We start from the raw sequence: 19133 nt of genomic DNA on the forward strand, positions 1-19133 counted from the left end.
TTGCAGTTATGATGCTGAGTGTTCTCTTCTCTAGACTTAACGCACTATTACAAAGTCTTGCTTATAAGCTTGGTGTTTATTCTTGCATTGGGTTTGCAAACCTTCTGAAACCAAGAATGAGACATGACAGAGCAGAGTATTGGAAACATGCATGTCAAGCACTTGTAGCTACACTGCTTTAGTGGATGAAGGGCTTTTCTTGCAGAATTCACGTTGATTAATTTCTCTTGACCACTGCACACCTATCACCTTCTGTCCAAACTTTGTTTCACATAAAGCAAATCTGGAAATAGAGCAGCATAAGTTCTGTGTGCCCTGTCATTTGACATATTAAGAAGTGGTCAGCTCCTGGCTTGCTTCTGCTGGCAGTGTTTAGAGTGGACACTAAAAATAAGAATCCCCTCATGAAGAGGTGGGGCAAATTGTGGTGGGGAAAGTATGAGACTCCTATGTAGTCATACCAGTGTACATGAATTCCACTGCATTTGTTCTTTGCACGTCAGGTTGTGGATGGATTGCTTCTGGTTATGAGAGATGTTCAGACCAATGATCAATTGGGAATGGTGAAAGTAGCCTGGTGAAGACTTTGGCAAACAGTTGTCCTACAAAAGCATGGTTCAGGCTCTTCCTTGCACTATTTTCAAGAAGAATATAGTAAATAATGAAATGTGAGCGATCTAGTATATTCTAGTTAAAAAACAAAAGCAGCAGTATGAGAGTGTGTTCTTCCTGACTCCTTCAGACAGTGTATTCTGAACTAGAGAAGTTGAGTTAAACCATGCAGATATTAAAAAGTTTGAAGAATTAAGTTTTCTGTTCTGTGCTGCAAATCTCTGCCAGCCAGATTGATGACACTGGCAAAAGATGAAGAAACTTCAGGGCTTTGGATGGGATTTTTTAAGTTAGTTTGTAGGTGATTCTATTCCATTTACAGTTCAACATTTCTGCATGGTTTGCTTGTTTTCAAAAAAACTTTTGTCAGACACAATTGGGTGATAAATGTTATGTTTGATTTTTAAATTTTTAAAATTTTTTTTTGTAAATCGAAGTGCTAGGCACTTGCATCACTTTTAAATTAAATGTAGCAAAGTATTTTAGGAAATTTTCTGTTTTCTTAGTACTGTCTTGCACTGTGCATGCTATAATGCACTTTTTGCATGAACTTAGGAAAGGGTTCCAACCATGTTTCCTGGGACAGCTACAGTTAATAAACTTGTTATGTATTTCTCAACAGAAATTGATGATATTTAATTGTCTAAGACACAGTTGCATTCTTAGTGTTAAATCCTAAGTCTTCTCTAGAGATATTATGTAGTAATGCACAGTGATGCATTGTTTTCTTTAAGGAGCAGAAATATTTGTGTGTTGTGCAGGTTTTTTATATTCCATTATCAAACCTATTACTCACCTTCCTAGCTGTAGATCAGTTAATGAGTTAATCTGGTGCAGGTAAATACATGCACAGTTTCTGTCAACAGCATAACAATTGCAAAACCACATATGAATGTAAGAGGAAACAGGAAGTTGATCAAGTCAAAAAAATATCAAATAAAGGCTACCATCATGTTTTAGGTATTCTTTCTGTTAGGGAAATGGAAGAAAAGATTTTTGGTACCAAAAATAATGGTAAGACTTACCTACAGAGTCAGAAGAAAATTGGTATTTTCCCATCAGTCATCATGTAAATCAAGATGCAAATTTGTCAGTGTTACTATTTTGAAATATAAAAATATTGTTTTCTGGAAACCCCCATAAGTTACTGCATTAAAGGTGGAAGTCACATCACCATTGTTTAAAAGGGTGATGTAAGCTTAACCTTTGCTCAAAATTTTCATTTTCAGTTAAATAAAGAATTTCTATTTTTGTGAAGTGCACCAAGTATTTATGCTTTAGAAAGAATGATTAGCTATCTAAAAGTAAATATTTGACTTTGTCTGTGTATATTGAGAGACTCAGTCTGTTAAACAAGCTACATAAGTATTTGCATGTATCAGTGAGGATGTGCACTGGCTGAGAAAGATGTAAAATATAAAAAGTGTAAAATATATAAGTAAGTAGTCTATCAAGTCATTAAGGTGGGGGGGTTTCAACATTTGACAGTCAACATAATTTTAATGTATACATTACTCCATTAAGATATTTGAGGCTCAGTTGACAGTTTTGTTTAGCAACATATGCTTACAGCTTTTCAAATATATAACCTGATGCAGACTATCTGGGAAGTTGAATTTTATTGTTGTAAAAACAATACCCAGCACTGAACATCAAGTTGCAAATTCTGTCAAATGCATACTTCTGTATTTTACAGGTTGTTTTGTGCAATACTGCTGAAGTTTTATCTCATTCTGGTGGTGAGGCTATGGGAGCACAGAAATCATGTTTTCAATTTGGGGTGGTTCAAGTTTTCCATTCTCCTCTATTAGTTTGGGGTCTTTTCCCATGCTGTGCTGCAGGATGCCTTTCTGAACAGTGTTGGGTCAGTGAAGTGAGGAAATCGTATTTCATTGTGTTTCCCCTACAAGATAATCCCGGTACAACTGGGTGGATGGGGAGAGGAAGAAAGTGTGTTGTCACTGCTTAGCAACACAGTGGGCCATGCTGTGGAAAGGTGGTGTTTGGTTCCTGCATTGGCCATCTGTCAAAGTTTGTTACAGATGTGAATGGAGAAGTGCAGCTTCTTGGGTTTTAATTGCTTTCTGGGATAGGCTTCCTAATTTTTTAAGGTTGTTTAGTAATGTTAAAAAAAGTGAAAAAATGCCCCCTACTTTCCAACTTGAAACAAGCATAAAGTCAGTTTTTATTTGTGGTTGTTTTTTTGTTTCATTTTAGGTTTCTGTTGTTTTTTGCTTACAGAATTTAAGAATGGCTAGCAGGCAGGAATTCAGAATAGTAGTGCCCCGAGTCCAGTCTTTCTGCCAGGGTGTTTTAGAAATTATAGCATTTACTGCACACTAATGTATTAGAGACACACAAAGAAGTTTTCTTCGTTATTCTGCTTCTCATCAGTTTTGTTTCTCATGAACAATATGAATGCGTTCTGTTCAGAAACGACGCTCCAGCAGGCAGGTGAAGAGGAAGCGTTATACTGAAGACCTGGAATTCAAGATTTCAGATGAGGAGGCTGATGATGCTGATGCTGCTGGAAGAGACTCTCCTTCAAATACTTCTCAATCAGAGCAACAGGTCAGATATGAATGGGCTGTAAAGGTGGCCATAACTGCAGCATTCAGATATCAAATATGGGCCCTTTTCCTGAATGGTATTCGTATGTGATTGATAGAATGTGCCAGAAGGCATTAGTTTTTACATTCCTAAAAAATATCTCAACTCATGGCTTTATTGAAAGTTCAAGCTGAGTTCTTTGAAATTACTGGTCCCTAGCTAAAGGAAACCTAAACTGTACTGCTAGAAATCTAGAATGTACTTCTGTGAATGCAGTGGTCTGGCTTCTGTGACTTTAATAAACCACTCAAGCTTGTCCCCTGCTGCTAGGCACCATAAGAACTCCTTTATGAAATTACTGCCTTGTAGTACCCAGCAGGGTACACTTTATTCTCTCTGCAATGTAAATGATGGATAAAATAGTTTGAATAAGATGAGGGGTAATACTGTAGGAATGACTGTTGTAACAATCTCATTGTTTTGTAGTGCTTTTTCAAAGAACTACTTCATTTAACTGATGACCTATTGGAGAATATATCCATGTTCTTTGGTATTTCATTTGGCAATTTGTTAAGCCTTGTGAAATATTGTATGTGATCTCCATTGTTAATTGTGTCTTATCAGAAGGACAGTTGGGATGGTTTGCCTCCCGTTGTAATAGTGAATTAATGTAACAGAGAATTGAAGGCAGTTTTGAGAGTGATCGTGTCAACACCTGCACTGCCAACTAGAGCTACTGAACATCATCTGCAGTTTAGACTGTATGGTGCTGAAAGCATGTATTAATTTAGGACAGGGGGACTGCTCATGTTATATCTGTTTATCTGTGCACGTCAACCTTTTTTACTGAGAGAGCTGGAGTTGCGCTAAGTCTTAAAAATGGGCCTAAACAAGTATCCTTCAATCGTTTATTACAGTATTAAGTCTCTTTGAATCCTCAAAGTTCTTATGCTAGAGGGAGAATGTCCTCTTGGTATTAAGTTTCTGTTACAAAAAATTATTTTAAAGTTTTTCTAATGAAGGAAATCTTTAACAAAGATGCACTCCCATAACTCTTGTATGCTGTTTATGATGTAGGAATCTGCTGATGCTGAAGGTCCTATTGTGGAGAAAATCATGAGTAGCCGTTTAGTCAAGAAAAAGGTAAAACAAATCCCCTTCCCCCCATATTTTAAATAGGCTAAGCATATTTCTGCTGAAGCCCTTACTGAGTTCTTAAAATGCCTTGGATATTCCCAGTTAAAAAACTGTTCTGTTGAACAGAGGAGGTACCCTGAAAGTGTATTCCGATGGTATGCAACATGTTTTTCAATAGACATACACAAAACAGATTGTGTAATCTTTTACTCATTTCTTGCTTTTTTTGGATGAAAATTTTGATTTTTGCAAATATACATGCTTGAATGAAATCTGTGGTGCTCTTCGCTTCAGAGTGATATTCCATAGGAGTTTGAGGAATGGGAGAACTCAAAAACCCTTGCCCATAATTTTTGCATCTTTTGATGGCAGTTGTGTTTGGCAGCTGAAACAAATTTACGTGTGGCATATACACAGGTGATGAATATCTTCCTTGTCACTGTGCTAAGATGGAGAAAGAAATACACAAGTTTAATGTGGTTCCCTTATAATTCAGCCCTGGCTCGTAGTTAAGTTCTTATTTTGCTTACAGATTTTTCTAATCTGCTTCTCAACTTGATTGGCCTTTGTACTTCCAAAGTATTAGAACTCTGAGAAGGAAGTAAAAAAGAACTTATTCCAAAAAGGGCATGATTATATTTGACTCTTTTGTGGAGCTAATTCTCTGACTTGTACTGCAGTTGGAGAGAAAACTGTCTGACTTAGACTGATACAGTATCATGTTGATCTTTTTTAACCAGCAATTCATCTTTGCCTCAGTTTTAATTTTCAAACTGGAGAAAGGAAATTTGGCTTTATTAATGGATTTTTTTTCAATGTTCTTGTGGTTTGGGGTTTGTGTTTGGGTTTTTGTTTGGTTTTCTTGGACAGGGTGGGGTATGTGTGTTCAATTTTATTAGTACTGTCTTAATATCATTAACAATTTTGTAAACCTACATTCATTTAATGTCATGAGATCCTGTGATTCAATCTGACCTGTTTATGCATCTTAGAGCATAAGCTTCCAAGGCTTTTTCAAGCGTTTTTTCTCTAAGTTGTTTTTTTTTTTTTATTGAGTCTAGAGCTGTATTTTGTGTTTCAAATAATGGGCTTATTTTTCAGATAAACTTGAGGCAATATAAAGTGAGTATTTACTTGTCCTGATGGCCTTCTAGGCAGGAGAGGGGGATGTGGTCCTTTCATAAATGTCTTTACAGGGGAAGCTGTTTTTCACCAATTATTCTTCCCTTCTTCCTCTCCCCTGCAAACAAAGGTGTGATTACTCATGGGGAGTGGGTATTTTGCTGCAGTTTGTAGGAAGTAGTTGGTCTGCTGCCTACATGTCTTTGATTGCAAGCTCTGCTGGAGGCAAGCTCTATTTTGAGCTTTTTCTTTAATGTTTTTTATGGATTGTATTTGCAGGTTTGAGGGGTGTCTCTTCTTTCCCTGCTCTTCTCCCCAGCCCTCTTCTCCAAATTTAAAAAAAAAAAATGGATTTCAGGATGTTAATATTTAACATCTGAAGTATCCAACTGTGCTTTTATTAAAGGTCTTTTACACTCTTACTAACGTCATCAAAACCCTGGTTGTTAGATTACTAATCAAAGTAAAATTGCTGCGATCAGGACCAGTGCATAAAATAAACACAAGGAGAAGCTTCACTAGGAAACCTTTCAGTGGATTAGGTTGTAACAAAGATGTTGCATTCAAGTAAAGGACATTAGATAATGAGTATGCTTTTGGAGCAGTATTCTTATCATAAAATCATGCTGGTGCTCTGAGAAATAGCCTTAGTCTAGCTCTGGAGTTACCAGATAGGATGCAGCACTCTACGTGCAGCCATTTTTGAAGCGTACAGAGTAAAAGGTAGAGCTGAGTTCCTGTTTGAAGTAAAAAAGATGGTGTTTTTCACAGTTCCTCCTAATGTGGAATGTTGAATTCCCTTGAATACTCTTTCTTCTTGCAGAAAGCATGAAGTATGTGTATCACTCTCTTTCCAAACCTGATGAGTTTGGATGTTGAAATTTTTCATTCAGTCCCCTTTGAATTCCTGCTTCTTAACTTCGAAAAGGAATAGCTAGAACGGATTATGCTATCCAGCAGAAATAGCACGTATTTTGGAAAGACAGGGAGTTTGTAGAACCCTGTACATGCATGTTAAGCATGTGAATATCTCTTTTTGCCTACTAGTACATGTGAGAATTAGAACTAATTGGAATGTGTATGATACCTACATCTCTTCCTCAAATCAGTTTACAATTTTGGGCTGTGTATCAATTGAAATGGTTGGGTTTTGTGTGTTGCTTTGCATCTGTTATTAATGAGTTCTATCTGCTATTTGTCTGGTAGTTGGTAGTTGTGGTGGTTAGAGGTGTTTCATGGTTTGTTTTTTCTTAGGTTTTGTTGTTTGGTTGGTTGGTTATTTTTTTTGGCTTTTTTTTCCCTTTTTTGTCTCTACACCTGAGTGGCTTATGCAACCTTTTTGCATTAGCAGTGTTACTGTATCACCTCTGTGGCAATGGCATGCAAGATTATGTGCTTTTAAGTATTTGCTTGAATGAAGGGGTCATTTATTTCTTCAGTTATCTGCAGAGACTGTGAATCAGATCCTGGCCACACCTGGAAATGATAATTTGAAGTGTCCTGCATTCCCCAAGTCTGCCATGTGTTATTTTAGGATGTCTGTGTAATCAGTTTGGGGAGAATTTTGCTTAAATGTTCTATCTCACCTTTTTGCATGGTTAATATATGTGTACAGGTAGTGAGGAGTGCACAGTGACATCAGAGGCATAAGCTGCTGTCTCATATACCCTAAAGTTGTTAACCTCTGCTTTTCTGAGTGCTGACAGTTTTAATTTGATTAAATTTTGGGAGGAGGGCATAAGTGCTGAATGTCAGACTAAGATTTTAAAAATATTTTTTCTGAAGTACTTTTTGCTTAGGTGAATCTTTGATGCACTCTCATGGAACATCTAATAACATAGACCAGTTATTACCTATTAGACAATACAAAATTGTGTTTTACTCATGAGAGTTACAGGATTTATCAAGATGTGCATTGTAAATTATTGTTATTAAGTTGGCAGCTGACAGAAAATATGTTTGACTGAAACGCTATTGAGGGGAGTGAAATTGGTTAATATGAAACCTCTATGTAAAGGTGTTTAATGATGTTGTCATTGTAACACTGATGGATCTCAAAGGATTCTGGTTTAAGAGTAATCAAAGAGACTTGGCTGTAATACATTTTAGATAATAAAAGAAGTTAATGTCTTAAAATTAGGGTTGACTTCTTAAAGACTAATTTTGCCTTAGGGCAGTGAATAAGTTCCAATAATGTGATCTCCTACTTCTTTTTTCAATGCAGTTTTGATCTCTAAATATTAATATCATCTTGAGAGACTCTTTTGAATTTTTTTGTTTTAAAAAGAATCTTGATGATCTTCAGATTCCTTTCCTTTGACAGCATCTTTGTGAGTGTCAGAGAATTTCTCCCCTCTGTTTGTGTTTAGAGGATGGTTTGGAGAGCTTATCTTCTTTGTTGGAAGATTCAAGATCAAGAAGTAGCACCAGGAATCTTCTTCCATTTCTTTAGGGAGAAATAGGCAGAATCTGGTATTGTTTTGCTCTCTAGGAAGGAATACAAACAGACTCTACTGGAGTGATGTAAATGCTAACCTGAAACTCCCTTTCTACTCAGGAAGTAAAGGAATACTGTATGAATCAGGGACTGGGAATGCATGAACTTCACTGTGCTAGAACACAGTTTAATGCAGCTGCTACTGTTGTTCTTTAATTGCACTGCTGTGGAGGTGAAATCTAACCAGCAACTAAAAATGGCAATTCAAGTTTCAGAGTAGTCCCTCTTGTGTGTGTGTGTATTTTAAATATATAGAGAAAAATACAAAAGTTGTTGATTTCTACAGCAGTCAACAGTTTTGCCTGTTTAATGCTGCATATACAGTATTTATTACAGATGATGTTGTCCCTGATGAAATGTTAGAACCAGAAAATGCTGCTCTGTTTAAAATTTTCCTAAAGTTCATTAGTAAAAACAGACAGTTAATGTTGTGACATAATCTGAATTCTAAATCTGTGCCTGGTGCACTGTCCTTAGTTTGTCCTATGGCTGGGGTAAGGAGTAATTCAACAAAGTATTACATGCCATATGTTATGCAATACTTTGGCACCAGGGATAAGTTAAGGGTAGCTCAACTCTTAGCACTGAATGACCTTGGTTTTGCTGGTTTATGTCACAACTTTAACCTTGCTTTAAATGTAGTTTTTGGGTGTTAATTTAATTTGGCTGCTCTGTATGTGAGACATCTTGCCTGAGTGAATTTAATTGCACCATTGAGTAAAACTAAAGCCATGAACACTGATGCACTACAATTCTAGCAGAGGTATAAGGTTTAGTTTTATATGGCTTCTTGTTTGGAGTTATTAACTATATGGAGGAATAAACCCCCTTTAAAACTCTTTTTTAAAACATTACAAAACCCACAATGTAAAGTTGCCATGAGCCAGCCAAAAATAATACATATGGCATTCAGGAGTGCAGTTGCTAATTGGCTGCTGCCTGAGAAAATGGTACACTTGGCTTCTACTTAACACTGTGGGTTTGGCAGAAAGCCAGATTTGGGGTGAGGTTGTGAATGAAGCTGCATGTGGTTAGGGAGGAGTTCAAATGATTCATGTCTTGGAAGTTGTAGTAAGCAGTGCAGTATGTACTTGGGTAAGCAGCTGGAGGAAACTCCTCACCCATGTCCTCCCCCACAAACCTTTTCCTACACCTCCACTTGTGTCTCTGTGTGGGGACCATAGTCCATATCTCAGATAGTTTTTAAATTGTTTACTAAGTTAGGCTGTTTAGAGATTTCATTCATGTTTCAACATTTCTTTTCTTTTAGATGGAGAACGGAGAGGAAGTAGAAGTAGAGGAATTCTATGTAAAGTACAAAAACTTGTAAGTAAAGTTATGGGTTTGATTGCTATCCTCAAGTTCATATAACTTCCAAATAGCATTCAAAACTGGTTTTGTGCTGATACAAATTATTATCAAACTTTAAACATATCTTATGTTTAATCCAAAACAGTGACAGATAAACAGGGGAATACCTTACATTGGTGGTACAGGGGTTTACAGTGTCATTTTAATTTGTGGTCTCTCCAAAATTAAATCCATAGGTAAAATTGCTTCGTTATTAAATACTTTTAAGACTCATTGTGCATTGCAGGCTCATTAGCACACACCTGTGCTGTGTAAGTCAAACTGTAACTTGCAAACTAGAGTGCGTGCAAACTACTCAAAAATAACCCCTGATGTTGTATCAAAAACAAGATTTATGTTGAACAAAATGTCTAAGATAACAAACAAATGAGATGGCTTTCAGTATTCCAGCATATCGTTACCCCTCCATGAGAGGAATGTGATCGTGGTGAGAGCAGCATGTTGTTTCACTTCTGGACTCTGAAACTGCAATGCAATCAGTATTTAAAATAAAACACTTCATAGCTGGATAAGCTCACTTTTTTTGTAGGAAAATAGCCCACCTTGTGTATTTTTACCAAATTTTCTTCCTGAGAGACAGAAATATGCTTTAAGGGCAGTTATGGCAGCTAACTGCACATAGTTGATTTCACTTTAAATATGCTGTCATTTTTGTATACTTTGCACTATATTGTTTATTGTATAATGTTTAATTGCTTAATTGTGATTTGCTTAGTTCTGTTACATCATTTTTGTGTTAACTGTGCTGTCTGAGCACTAGAGCTTTTGACAGACTAAGTTTATGGAGTGGGACAAGTCACTTTGGTAGAGATACTGTTTCATCTTCTATGTTGTTAATGTGGAATTGCATTTACAAGAGGGTTTTCTTTTCTCTCTGTCAGTCATGAAAGACTCACAAGTAATTTTGAGTTACAATGCTGTTTTCACAAAAAAAATATATATAGGATGGTAGTACTTAAAATATTTACATCCTTTGATTAATTTAGGAAAATCCTACTCTTTGCTAGAATATGATGTAAAATAATGACTTTACTATAAGTGTCTTGTATAGTAATTATGTTTTAAGTATGTCCAATAAAAATCATCCTAGTTTTGTGCCAAACTAAGTATAGAAGGTATGTATTCAAATTTTGAGTTTCTATTTCCTGACAAGTTTCCCTATTAGTAAGTATAGTTTGAGTAAAGATGATTGGTTAATGACCTGTATGGCAAAGAAGACAGTGTTAAGTTTTCCAAGCATAGCACCATGCCGTGCTGGAAAAATCTAGTTATACTAGTAGAGTAAATCAGGAGTGCAATGGAAGCAGAGTTTTAAGTAAGATTTTTCTGTTTCATCTTCTAGTTCTTACCTTCACTGTCAGTGGGCATCTGTGGAAGAGCTGGACAAAGACAAGAGAATTCAGCAGAAGATTAAGCGGTTTAAGGCAAAACAGGGCCAGAATAAATTCCTTTCTGAAGTATGATTTTTTTTTTTTGTTTATTTCTTTTGCATGTTTAAGGAATATTCTTAGAAATTCTTGATTTTTTGTGCAAGCAGAGCATTTTGAATAACTCTGTGATATATCAGTAGCACTAATTCTGGTATATAGAAAAAGCATATACCATATAAAGCAATCTGGATGCAAGTCTTGCAAGTTTATGAAAGTCATCTGTCTTGACTGTATGCTTTTTCCTATAGTTTTGATTGTTTTTTTTTTCCCTTGAAGTGAGTGGCTAGTTATTAGCCTTGTAAGCCTGACTGAATCAGTACCATGTCTTTTTTCTCAGGAGCTGATTATGCCAGAAGAAATGCATGCTTTTTTTCTATGTTATGGACTGCTGCTCACTAGGGATTCAAAGCTTTTTATCATCAATTTAATTTCACTTAGAGCCATAAGCAGTAATGTAGCAGGGGTCCTGTCAATAAAAGACCAGATCCGCTGATTTGTGTGTCTGAAAGATTACCTTTTAGAAAAATGCTGTTTTTTAAGAAAAAAAAATTGTCTTCATGAGCTACTGTGTTTATTTATTTATATTTATTTTTACTATATCATTCAAGCTGAAACAATAACCTGTTGCAAATTGAAAACTTCCACCTGTTCTAAGTGAAGATACCTGGAATTGTTTCCATTTTCTCTTTTTAATATGTTTCCAAGTGGATCACAAGTTACTGTAAATACCTGGAATTTGTCATTGTTTCAGAAAAAGCTTTTAAAATATACAGTCTTTAGTCCTTTTGGCTGTCTCTTCGGTTGAAGTGGATCTTAAAACTATAAAATGAAATGCTATGCATTAGTATGGAAGAGAATCCTGTAAATTGTTTAAGGCATAGGAACAAACCTGACAAATTGTGATTTTTAGAGAAACTGTGTATGCATGCATTGTGTTTTTTCTGCTTTTAAAATAGTAATCTTTAAATCTTGCTTGTAAAGCGTTAGACAGTTCCTGTAGTTAAAATAATCCAAAGGCACTTAGTGTACAAGGCTCTAATTTCTTTATTGCAAGCTGTAGTTTTCAAGAATGCTAAATGCATTGCATGCCATAAGCCTTTTCGATTGCTCATTAGTGAATTGTAATTTCACACTTCATTTAAAATATTCTTAAACATTCTCTCACAGTAAAAGGTTTCACACAGTAATTAAGAGGCCCAGTTAACAAAGTCTGAGAAGTCTGATTCCCTCACGGGGAATGATCTTGCTGAATTGTAGCATTTCAATTAACATGTTGAAGTTTGCCAAATATAAATTCTGTGTCACCGTGACCCAAAATATTATTGCCTTGTGAAATATATAATCATTTTTTCTCTCAGGAAGGGCTAATAGAGATATCTTTTATATTTTTGTCTCTCTCCTTGAACAGATTGATGATGAGCTTTTTAATCCAGATTATGTGGAAGTTGATCGAATCATGGATTTTTCACGTAGCACAGATGATAATGGAGAGGTAAACAAAACTTTGTTTAGTGCATGTCTAGTCATACAGACATTGTGTTTAGAATTTATTGTTTCGAAATATATTAATTAGAATATATTAAGCATTTACAGAAACTACCACAGTGTAGGTGTGTAAAAAATAGGAACGTGTTTGAGAAAACATTGGCTAATGTAGTGGTTTCCCTTAAATAAAGGGGGTTAATTGAGAATTAGAAAGTTTTTTTATAAGTTACCTATTTTTTTTAAAAAGCACAAAACAACCAACCAAAAAGCAACAACAATGAAGAAGTGATATTTAATATTGTAGAAATATGTTCGTGCTTGTAATGCAGAATTTAAATGAAAATTGCAAGAAAGAGTTTTAGCTAAATGTCACAATGATTTAGACTACCTGTTACAGAAGTCCTGAACTCACTGTTTCTTCATTTCTAATGACTTGTTCTGCAAAGAAGATGGTTTTGTCTTCCAGGAGATTTCTTTTTGGTCCTATGAGAACAGAAAGCTTCACTGGCAGTGTCACTGATTCCATGTTGCTCTGTCAGTGAATGGTGATGGTTGACTTGTCTGTTGTGAAGTTTCTGATGATGCTGATAAAACAGTCAATTTTTAAATATGTAGTAAAGCATAGAATTGTAAGGGCTGAAATGGGAATATTGTTTTGCTTCTAAATTTTAGTCCAACCTTACTGATTTCAAATGTGTTAAGCTCATTTTGGTGGTAAGCCTGCATTCTCCAGGTTCTCATCTTACTTGGTTAGGTTGTCAAGGTGTCAGCCTGCTGTTTGCTTATCCTTCTGGCTGAGTCAGGCATTCAGGTCTGATCAAGCTTTTTGAATTTCATCTAGCCTGCAGATCTGTAAGAAAGGGTACACTTTTATTCTTTCTGTATTGTGAGATAATGTAATTTTTGTCTTAACAAAGCCTGTCACGCATTATCTGGTGAAGTGGTGTTCACTTCCTTACGAAGACAGCACTTGGGAGCTCAAGCAAGACATCGACCAAGCCAAGATCGAAGAATTTGAGAAACTGATGTCTAGGGAGCCAGAAATGGAGCGTGTGGTAAGAATTGGCTCTATATAGAGGATTTTATTTGAAAATAGTAAAGTAATGTGGTCTTTTAGAAACCACTAATGGGATTTGCTGTATTTGAAACAGGAGCGACCTCCTGCCGATGACTGGAAGAAATCGGAGAGTTCCAGGGAGTATAAAAACAATAACAAACTCAGGGAATACCAGTTGGAGGGAGTAAACTGGCTTCTTTTCAATTGGTACAACACGTACGTAAAACAAAGCTTACTGCTGAATCCTGCTTTGGAAAAGCTTTTATAGCTTATTTAAAATAGCAGCCTTTTAAAGTAACCTGCTAAAGTGAGATTTTAGAATCATTTATGTGGCTCATTTTTTGCTGTAGGAGTCATATACAAGCTAATTTGGGGTGGAACATGAATGTTTCAGATAGATTCTTGTGGCAAGTGCTTTGGGTTCATGCATGCCCCTGCTGCTCCTTTCTCCCCCTTGTGAACTTGAGAGGTAGATAGAAGGGATATATCCATGCTGACTGCATCACAAATCATAACATTTATTTAAAATGCAAAATGTTATGATGCCTTTTCATTCCAGAAATACCCAGTTTATTCAGGTTATTGCCTTACTGATTTTCTGTGTTTTAAGTTGGGAATAAATCATTCAGCCTGTTTTTATTCTTGTTTTCAGACGAAACTGCATTTTAGCAGATGAAATGGGGTTGGGAAAGACTATCCAGTCCATTACGTTTCTCTATGAGATATATTTGAAAGGAATCCATGGTCCTTTCTTGGTTATTGCACCATTGTCCACAATTCCCAACTGGGAAAGGGAGTTCCGCACCTGGACAGAGTTGAATGTGGTTGTGTATCATGGGAGTCAAGCGAGTCGGCGGACCATTCAGTTGTATGAAATGTATTTCAAAGATCCACAGGTAAAAGCTCTTCACTTTCCTTTTTTCTCTTTTCTTGTATGTGCTTTACAGTTGTTATTAATTTAAGCATCAGTTAGTTTTTCAGTACTGGTATGTTAGGTTTCAGTTAGAAATGCAGATACATGTATTAAGAATGCTTTTTAATAATGGCCAGTATCTCTCTGGGAATAAAAGGGTCACCATGAAATGGTGCAACTTTTGTTTGGAGTTTCATTCTTTCATGCAAGGTTTTTGTTATTTTGTGTTTCTGAGGGGAGCTGGCAAAAGATATTCTTAATGGAGAAACTCCTTTAAGTTGAACTAAGCTTAAAAATCAATCTTTACCTACCGTTCCAGGAAAGACCTGCTTGCAGAAATTAAACTTGTCAAAGCCTCTTTATCAAATTTTGTAAGTCAGATATATTTTGAATGTGTGTTACTGCGCTTAGGTTGAATAGTTGTGAGTGAAGGAAAGCAGAAATTACTAGGGGTAGAAACAGAAAATTATTTTGAAAATAGAAACTAAGAGGAGCAGCAGATCCCTACTCCTAAGTGCATGACTTTTCCCAGAATAAACAGAATTAAGGGAAATAAAATGTGCATACATTGAATGTTATTACAGAACAATAAAATCTGCCTCATGTAAGAGAGAAAAAGGGTAGAAGTTCAACCTGTGGAGTGGTATTTTCAACTGAGCTTTAAAAAGGAATAGTGGTGAATTCATATGTTTAGATTTTCTTTAAAACATTTTATTTTACACCACTGGACATTTTGATTAATAAACTAGAAGGATATAAAATCAATGTGGCACACATTAAGTGGATTTAAAACTGGCTAGCTGATATTTCTTGATGTAATTGTTAATGAGAAGTGATTTGCATTTCCAGCATGGTTCTTCAGGGATTGGTTCATGTCCATGAGCTATATAACTTACCAGTGATCTGAAAGAAAACATAAAATCATTACTGAGGAAGTTTTCAAATGACACAAAGATGTGGAGAGTGGTAAATGATTAAGACAGTTCATGGATACAGAGTAAGCTGAATTACTTAATAAATTGGATCCAATCTAACAATACTCAGAATAGCTAAATAGCTGTCTGTGTACAAGGAAGGAAGATGATTCTTACCACAGGGAGAGCTCAGCTCTGGGAAGGCTGTAAGACAAAAGCAGATCTTTTTTTGTCATGGCATATGACCAGTTAAAACATGTGACACAGTGGTTAAAAGGGCTAGTGTAGTGCAAGTGCATGGGAGAAAAAAATAAATCTTTAATATAAAGATGAGAAAAGCATTCTTCTCTTTGTCACTGATGCAATGAGTGGTCCAGTTCTGCTTAGCTCTCACTTCATGTCCTCAAAGTGTGTTGGAAAACCAGTCTTAGAGCAAAGCTATGAGAGAGATTGCAAAATAGAAAATATGCTTTTACAGGTAAAAAACTGATTAAAAACTGTTTTGAAGGTGATGACTGTGGCACAACTTGACATGTCATTAGGGCAAACAGAATGAACTATGTATTTAAACATAGTAGAGAAACACATAGTAATTTATATTAGTTAGAAGTTACAGCTGTGTGGTCTATAAAATGACTGTTTTCTTAGCAATTTATCAAAGAAACTTTTAAATTAAAATCATATCTGTGTTTGTTGAAGATTTATTTGAGTAACAGTTGCTTTATTGAGTTCTCGTGAGTCAGAGAAGTTGTGTATGTCCCAGTCCACAGCAGGAGTGCTGGAGCTAGATGATCTTTAAGGTCCCAATCCAGGCCATTCTGTTTATCTCTAATATTGTTTACAATGATTGTCACATTTAGCTTCTTACCTAGATGTATAATACACAAATGAAGTGGGATTGAAGTCAGTTTTTCTGATTCTAAAATAATTTCTTAGCAGTGATTGATATTTTGAATAATTTAAAAATTTGGGTTTATACAAATACTGTCTCTGCTGAACTGTTTCCTGTGTTAAAAATCATATTTGTTTGCTATTTGAGTGGTGCTTGTTCTCAGCATGTTCTCCCCCTTAGCAGTTACTTAGCATGAAGCCTGAAGGAATGTCATTTGAAAAATCCCACTTACTGTGCAGATTGTTAGTTATTTTGGCAATGTTGTTTCATTGATTTAAAGGTAACTAAAGGGATCTACAGCAAAATGCAGCAGAAAGTTTTGTTCCCCCATTGCCATATTCTTAATTCTTGCCGTGAGCATGGCAGTCATTTTACCCCATAGCGAGTAATGACAAAGCACTCATGGCACAGAAAAATGAATGATTTTCTGCTGGCTTTGCTCTCTGAGCTGTCTTAAGAGTTGAATCAGACAATTACTGCATTTAGGGATAAAGGAGAAATGGAAAGAACTCATCCTTTTGGTGGCAGCTAGCTTAGATGTGTCACAAAATCACCTTCTGTGTTCCATTCTTTCTAAGAGTGTCAGCTGTGAAACACATGGTAGAAACCAAAAACAGGGAAAAAAAATCTCTTCATGTTCTGAAAAAAAGAGTCCCTATGTAGTGTTCACTCTATCATTCTCCAAAGTACCATCACTGGGAATGGGATGGGAGACGAAAAGGGAGTGAAAGAAGACATGATTTAGCAGCATAATTTCTAGTTCCCTTGCCAGACACATCAACCCAGACATCAGGCATCTTTGGCTTTTTAGGTCTTAATATGAAAAGAGGCTTCTCGATCTAAGCCATTTTTCAAAAAGACAATTGAATATTGAGAGTGTGTGAGCAGCTTTTGAAGGGCAGTAATGACAGAGAACGTGCATAGGAAGCATCTACCCCATCTGCAGGAGTGTGATTGTTCAGGGTCAGCCCCACTTACCAGAGTCAAGTTGTTGTGAAATGCTAAAGAGTAGTCAATAATAAAATAAGTTTTTGCAGTGGTGTGTGACTTCAACAGCAAAGACATGGTGTTATCAGAGGCATTCTGCTGTGAGCTTCACATAGAGAAGCTTGTTCTGGTGTTCTTGAGCAATATAACTGAAAGGTCTTCCTAGGGGCCCTTCCCTGGTTGGAATATCAAACAAACCATGTGCTTTTTCTGTATTGTCCCACCTCTGAGAAGGAGTTCTGCTTTAAGATTACAAAACCTATATGTGCCAAATACAGCTAATGACGGAGACTTGGAAAAGAGCTGACATGGTTTGTAGTGGAAATTTACTTGGCTCATGAAAAGGTTACAGCATTTCAGTTTGCTGGCTTTCAAAGCTGCCCACTTAGTGTATCTTCATCTGCTGTTTGTTAAGTAACAGCTTTTTTTTGCCCCTAACAAGATAAATATTTCTGGACTGTGCCACGAGAAAGCATTGTTGAGCAGGTCATTACTCTCTCTGAAATGTTCTTGATTTGAGTAGGCAGATTTAATGCTGAGTTCAGGATATTAGGTTTTCAATCATTTCATTGGGTCAGTAGCCGCTTCTGATCCCCATGGTTTGGAGAGGATTATAAGCAGGTCACTTATAAAAGGATTCAGTCTTGCACAGGTCTAAGGGAAGAAATGGTCACCTTACTGTAAAATGTGTGTTTCTTTTGAAATGTATTCAATATACAACCCATGACAAAGTCCTTTGAAAATGTGGAGTAGCTTTGAACTTGTGTAATGCTCATCCTTACAGAGACAGTTTTTCTGCACAGACTCAGTGACACTGGAGGTACCAAATTACATTTTTCTTTGAACAGCATTGGCAAGAAGCATAGCATAATGTCAGAAAGATGCTCATTTCATTCTCCTGAATAAAGTTTATTCAGAGTTTTTTTTTAAACAGTCTTTATATCAGTGCTGAAAATAAGACTGAACTAATGAACCAGTGAATATGGTGTCAGACATCAGGTTAATTGTCCTGTTGAACTTTGCTTAACACAGACTTACAAAAATATTAAGGAATTGTATGCAGATACACATTCTGCATTTAAAAGCTCAGATATTTGCTTCTGCCAAAGCTGTTCCCTAGAGCTGTTGTAGATTCCCCATCCCTGGAAGTGTTCAAGGCCAGATGGAACAGAGCTTTAAGCAACCTGGTCTAGTGGAAGGCATCCCTGCTCATGGCAGCGGTGTTGGAACTAGATGGTCTTCAAGGTCCCTTCCAACCCAAGTCGTTCTATGAACTGTCGGTGTTTTGTATCCCGTGTGTCTACTGGGGAAAAAAAAGATAAGTCAGCGCAGTATTCAAATAGTCATAAAAAGAAAACCTTAATGCACTTTTGCTGTGTTTGGATTGTTTAGGAGGACCTTCATGTACCTTCAATTCAAGTAAAGAGAGAATTCTCTTGATGAAGTCTGAAAACCTTATTTCAATATTGTAGCAATACATTAATGCCTCGAGGCATTAGTATAATCCATATGAATTACAACTGAAATACTTGTATAACTTCTTGGTAATCAATGTGCAGTGATTCTGTGGGCCTATTTACAGGATTAAAAACAGCTATCATGAAGCCAGTAGCAAGCTTAGAGAATTGTATTTCCCCATTTAGTCAGGAACAATGACTTAATTTGCTTTAAATGTCTTGTCCCTTGTACTGTTTTGTATTTTTAAAAAATAAAATTTGAAGGTGAAACAAATTGCTTCCTTTCTTTGCCAGGGATTTTATTTTTAACATTTGCTGTTCCTTTTAGGGTCGTGTGATAAAGGGGTCCTACAAGTTCCATGCCATTATCACAACATTTGAAATGATCTTGACTGACTGCCCAGAGCTGCGTAACATTCCATGGCGTTGCGTGGTCATTGATGAGGCCCATAGGCTGAAAAACAGGAACTGTAAGCTTTTGGAAGGACTCAAGATGATGGATCTGGTCAGTGTGAATCTCTCTTATCTTTGAGTCTTCTGTAGTTTTATTACTTCTGATTTACGGTTTAATCAAAAAGTAAAATAAAAGGGTTTTTTCTCAAGTAAATCATCAGGTGTTAAAAATAAGAGAATGCAGATGAGAAAGTATAAAATACCTGGAAGCATATGCATACCTTCAGTTTTGGAGTGCTGATATTTAATAACATTT

General features: G+C 36.2%; 1 protein-coding gene across 8 annotated transcripts in view; it reads left to right on the forward strand.

Moving 5' to 3' along the window:
• Window positions 1–19133, forward strand: part of CHD7 (chromodomain helicase DNA binding protein 7) — a 133098-nt gene that overhangs the window by 83299 nt on the left and 30666 nt on the right. For all 8 annotated transcript variants that reach the window (XM_050971144.1, XM_050971143.1, XM_050971148.1 and 5 more), the window contains 9 exons: window positions 3046–3183; window positions 4240–4305; window positions 9189–9244; window positions 10632–10746; window positions 12128–12211; window positions 13122–13259; window positions 13356–13477; window positions 13914–14157; window positions 18753–18929. In XM_050971144.1, the coding sequence (XP_050827101.1) occupies window positions 3046–3183; window positions 4240–4305; window positions 9189–9244; window positions 10632–10746; window positions 12128–12211; window positions 13122–13259; window positions 13356–13477; window positions 13914–14157; window positions 18753–18929 (1140 nt within the window). The remainder of the gene's footprint in view (window positions 1–3045; window positions 3184–4239; window positions 4306–9188; window positions 9245–10631; window positions 10747–12127; window positions 12212–13121; window positions 13260–13355; window positions 13478–13913; window positions 14158–18752; window positions 18930–19133) is intronic.

The sequence above is a fragment of the Serinus canaria genome, chromosome 2 (genome assembly GCF_022539315.1).
Source record: "Serinus canaria isolate serCan28SL12 chromosome 2, serCan2020, whole genome shotgun sequence".
Classification (NCBI taxonomy): Eukaryota; Metazoa; Chordata; class Aves; order Passeriformes; family Fringillidae; genus Serinus; species Serinus canaria.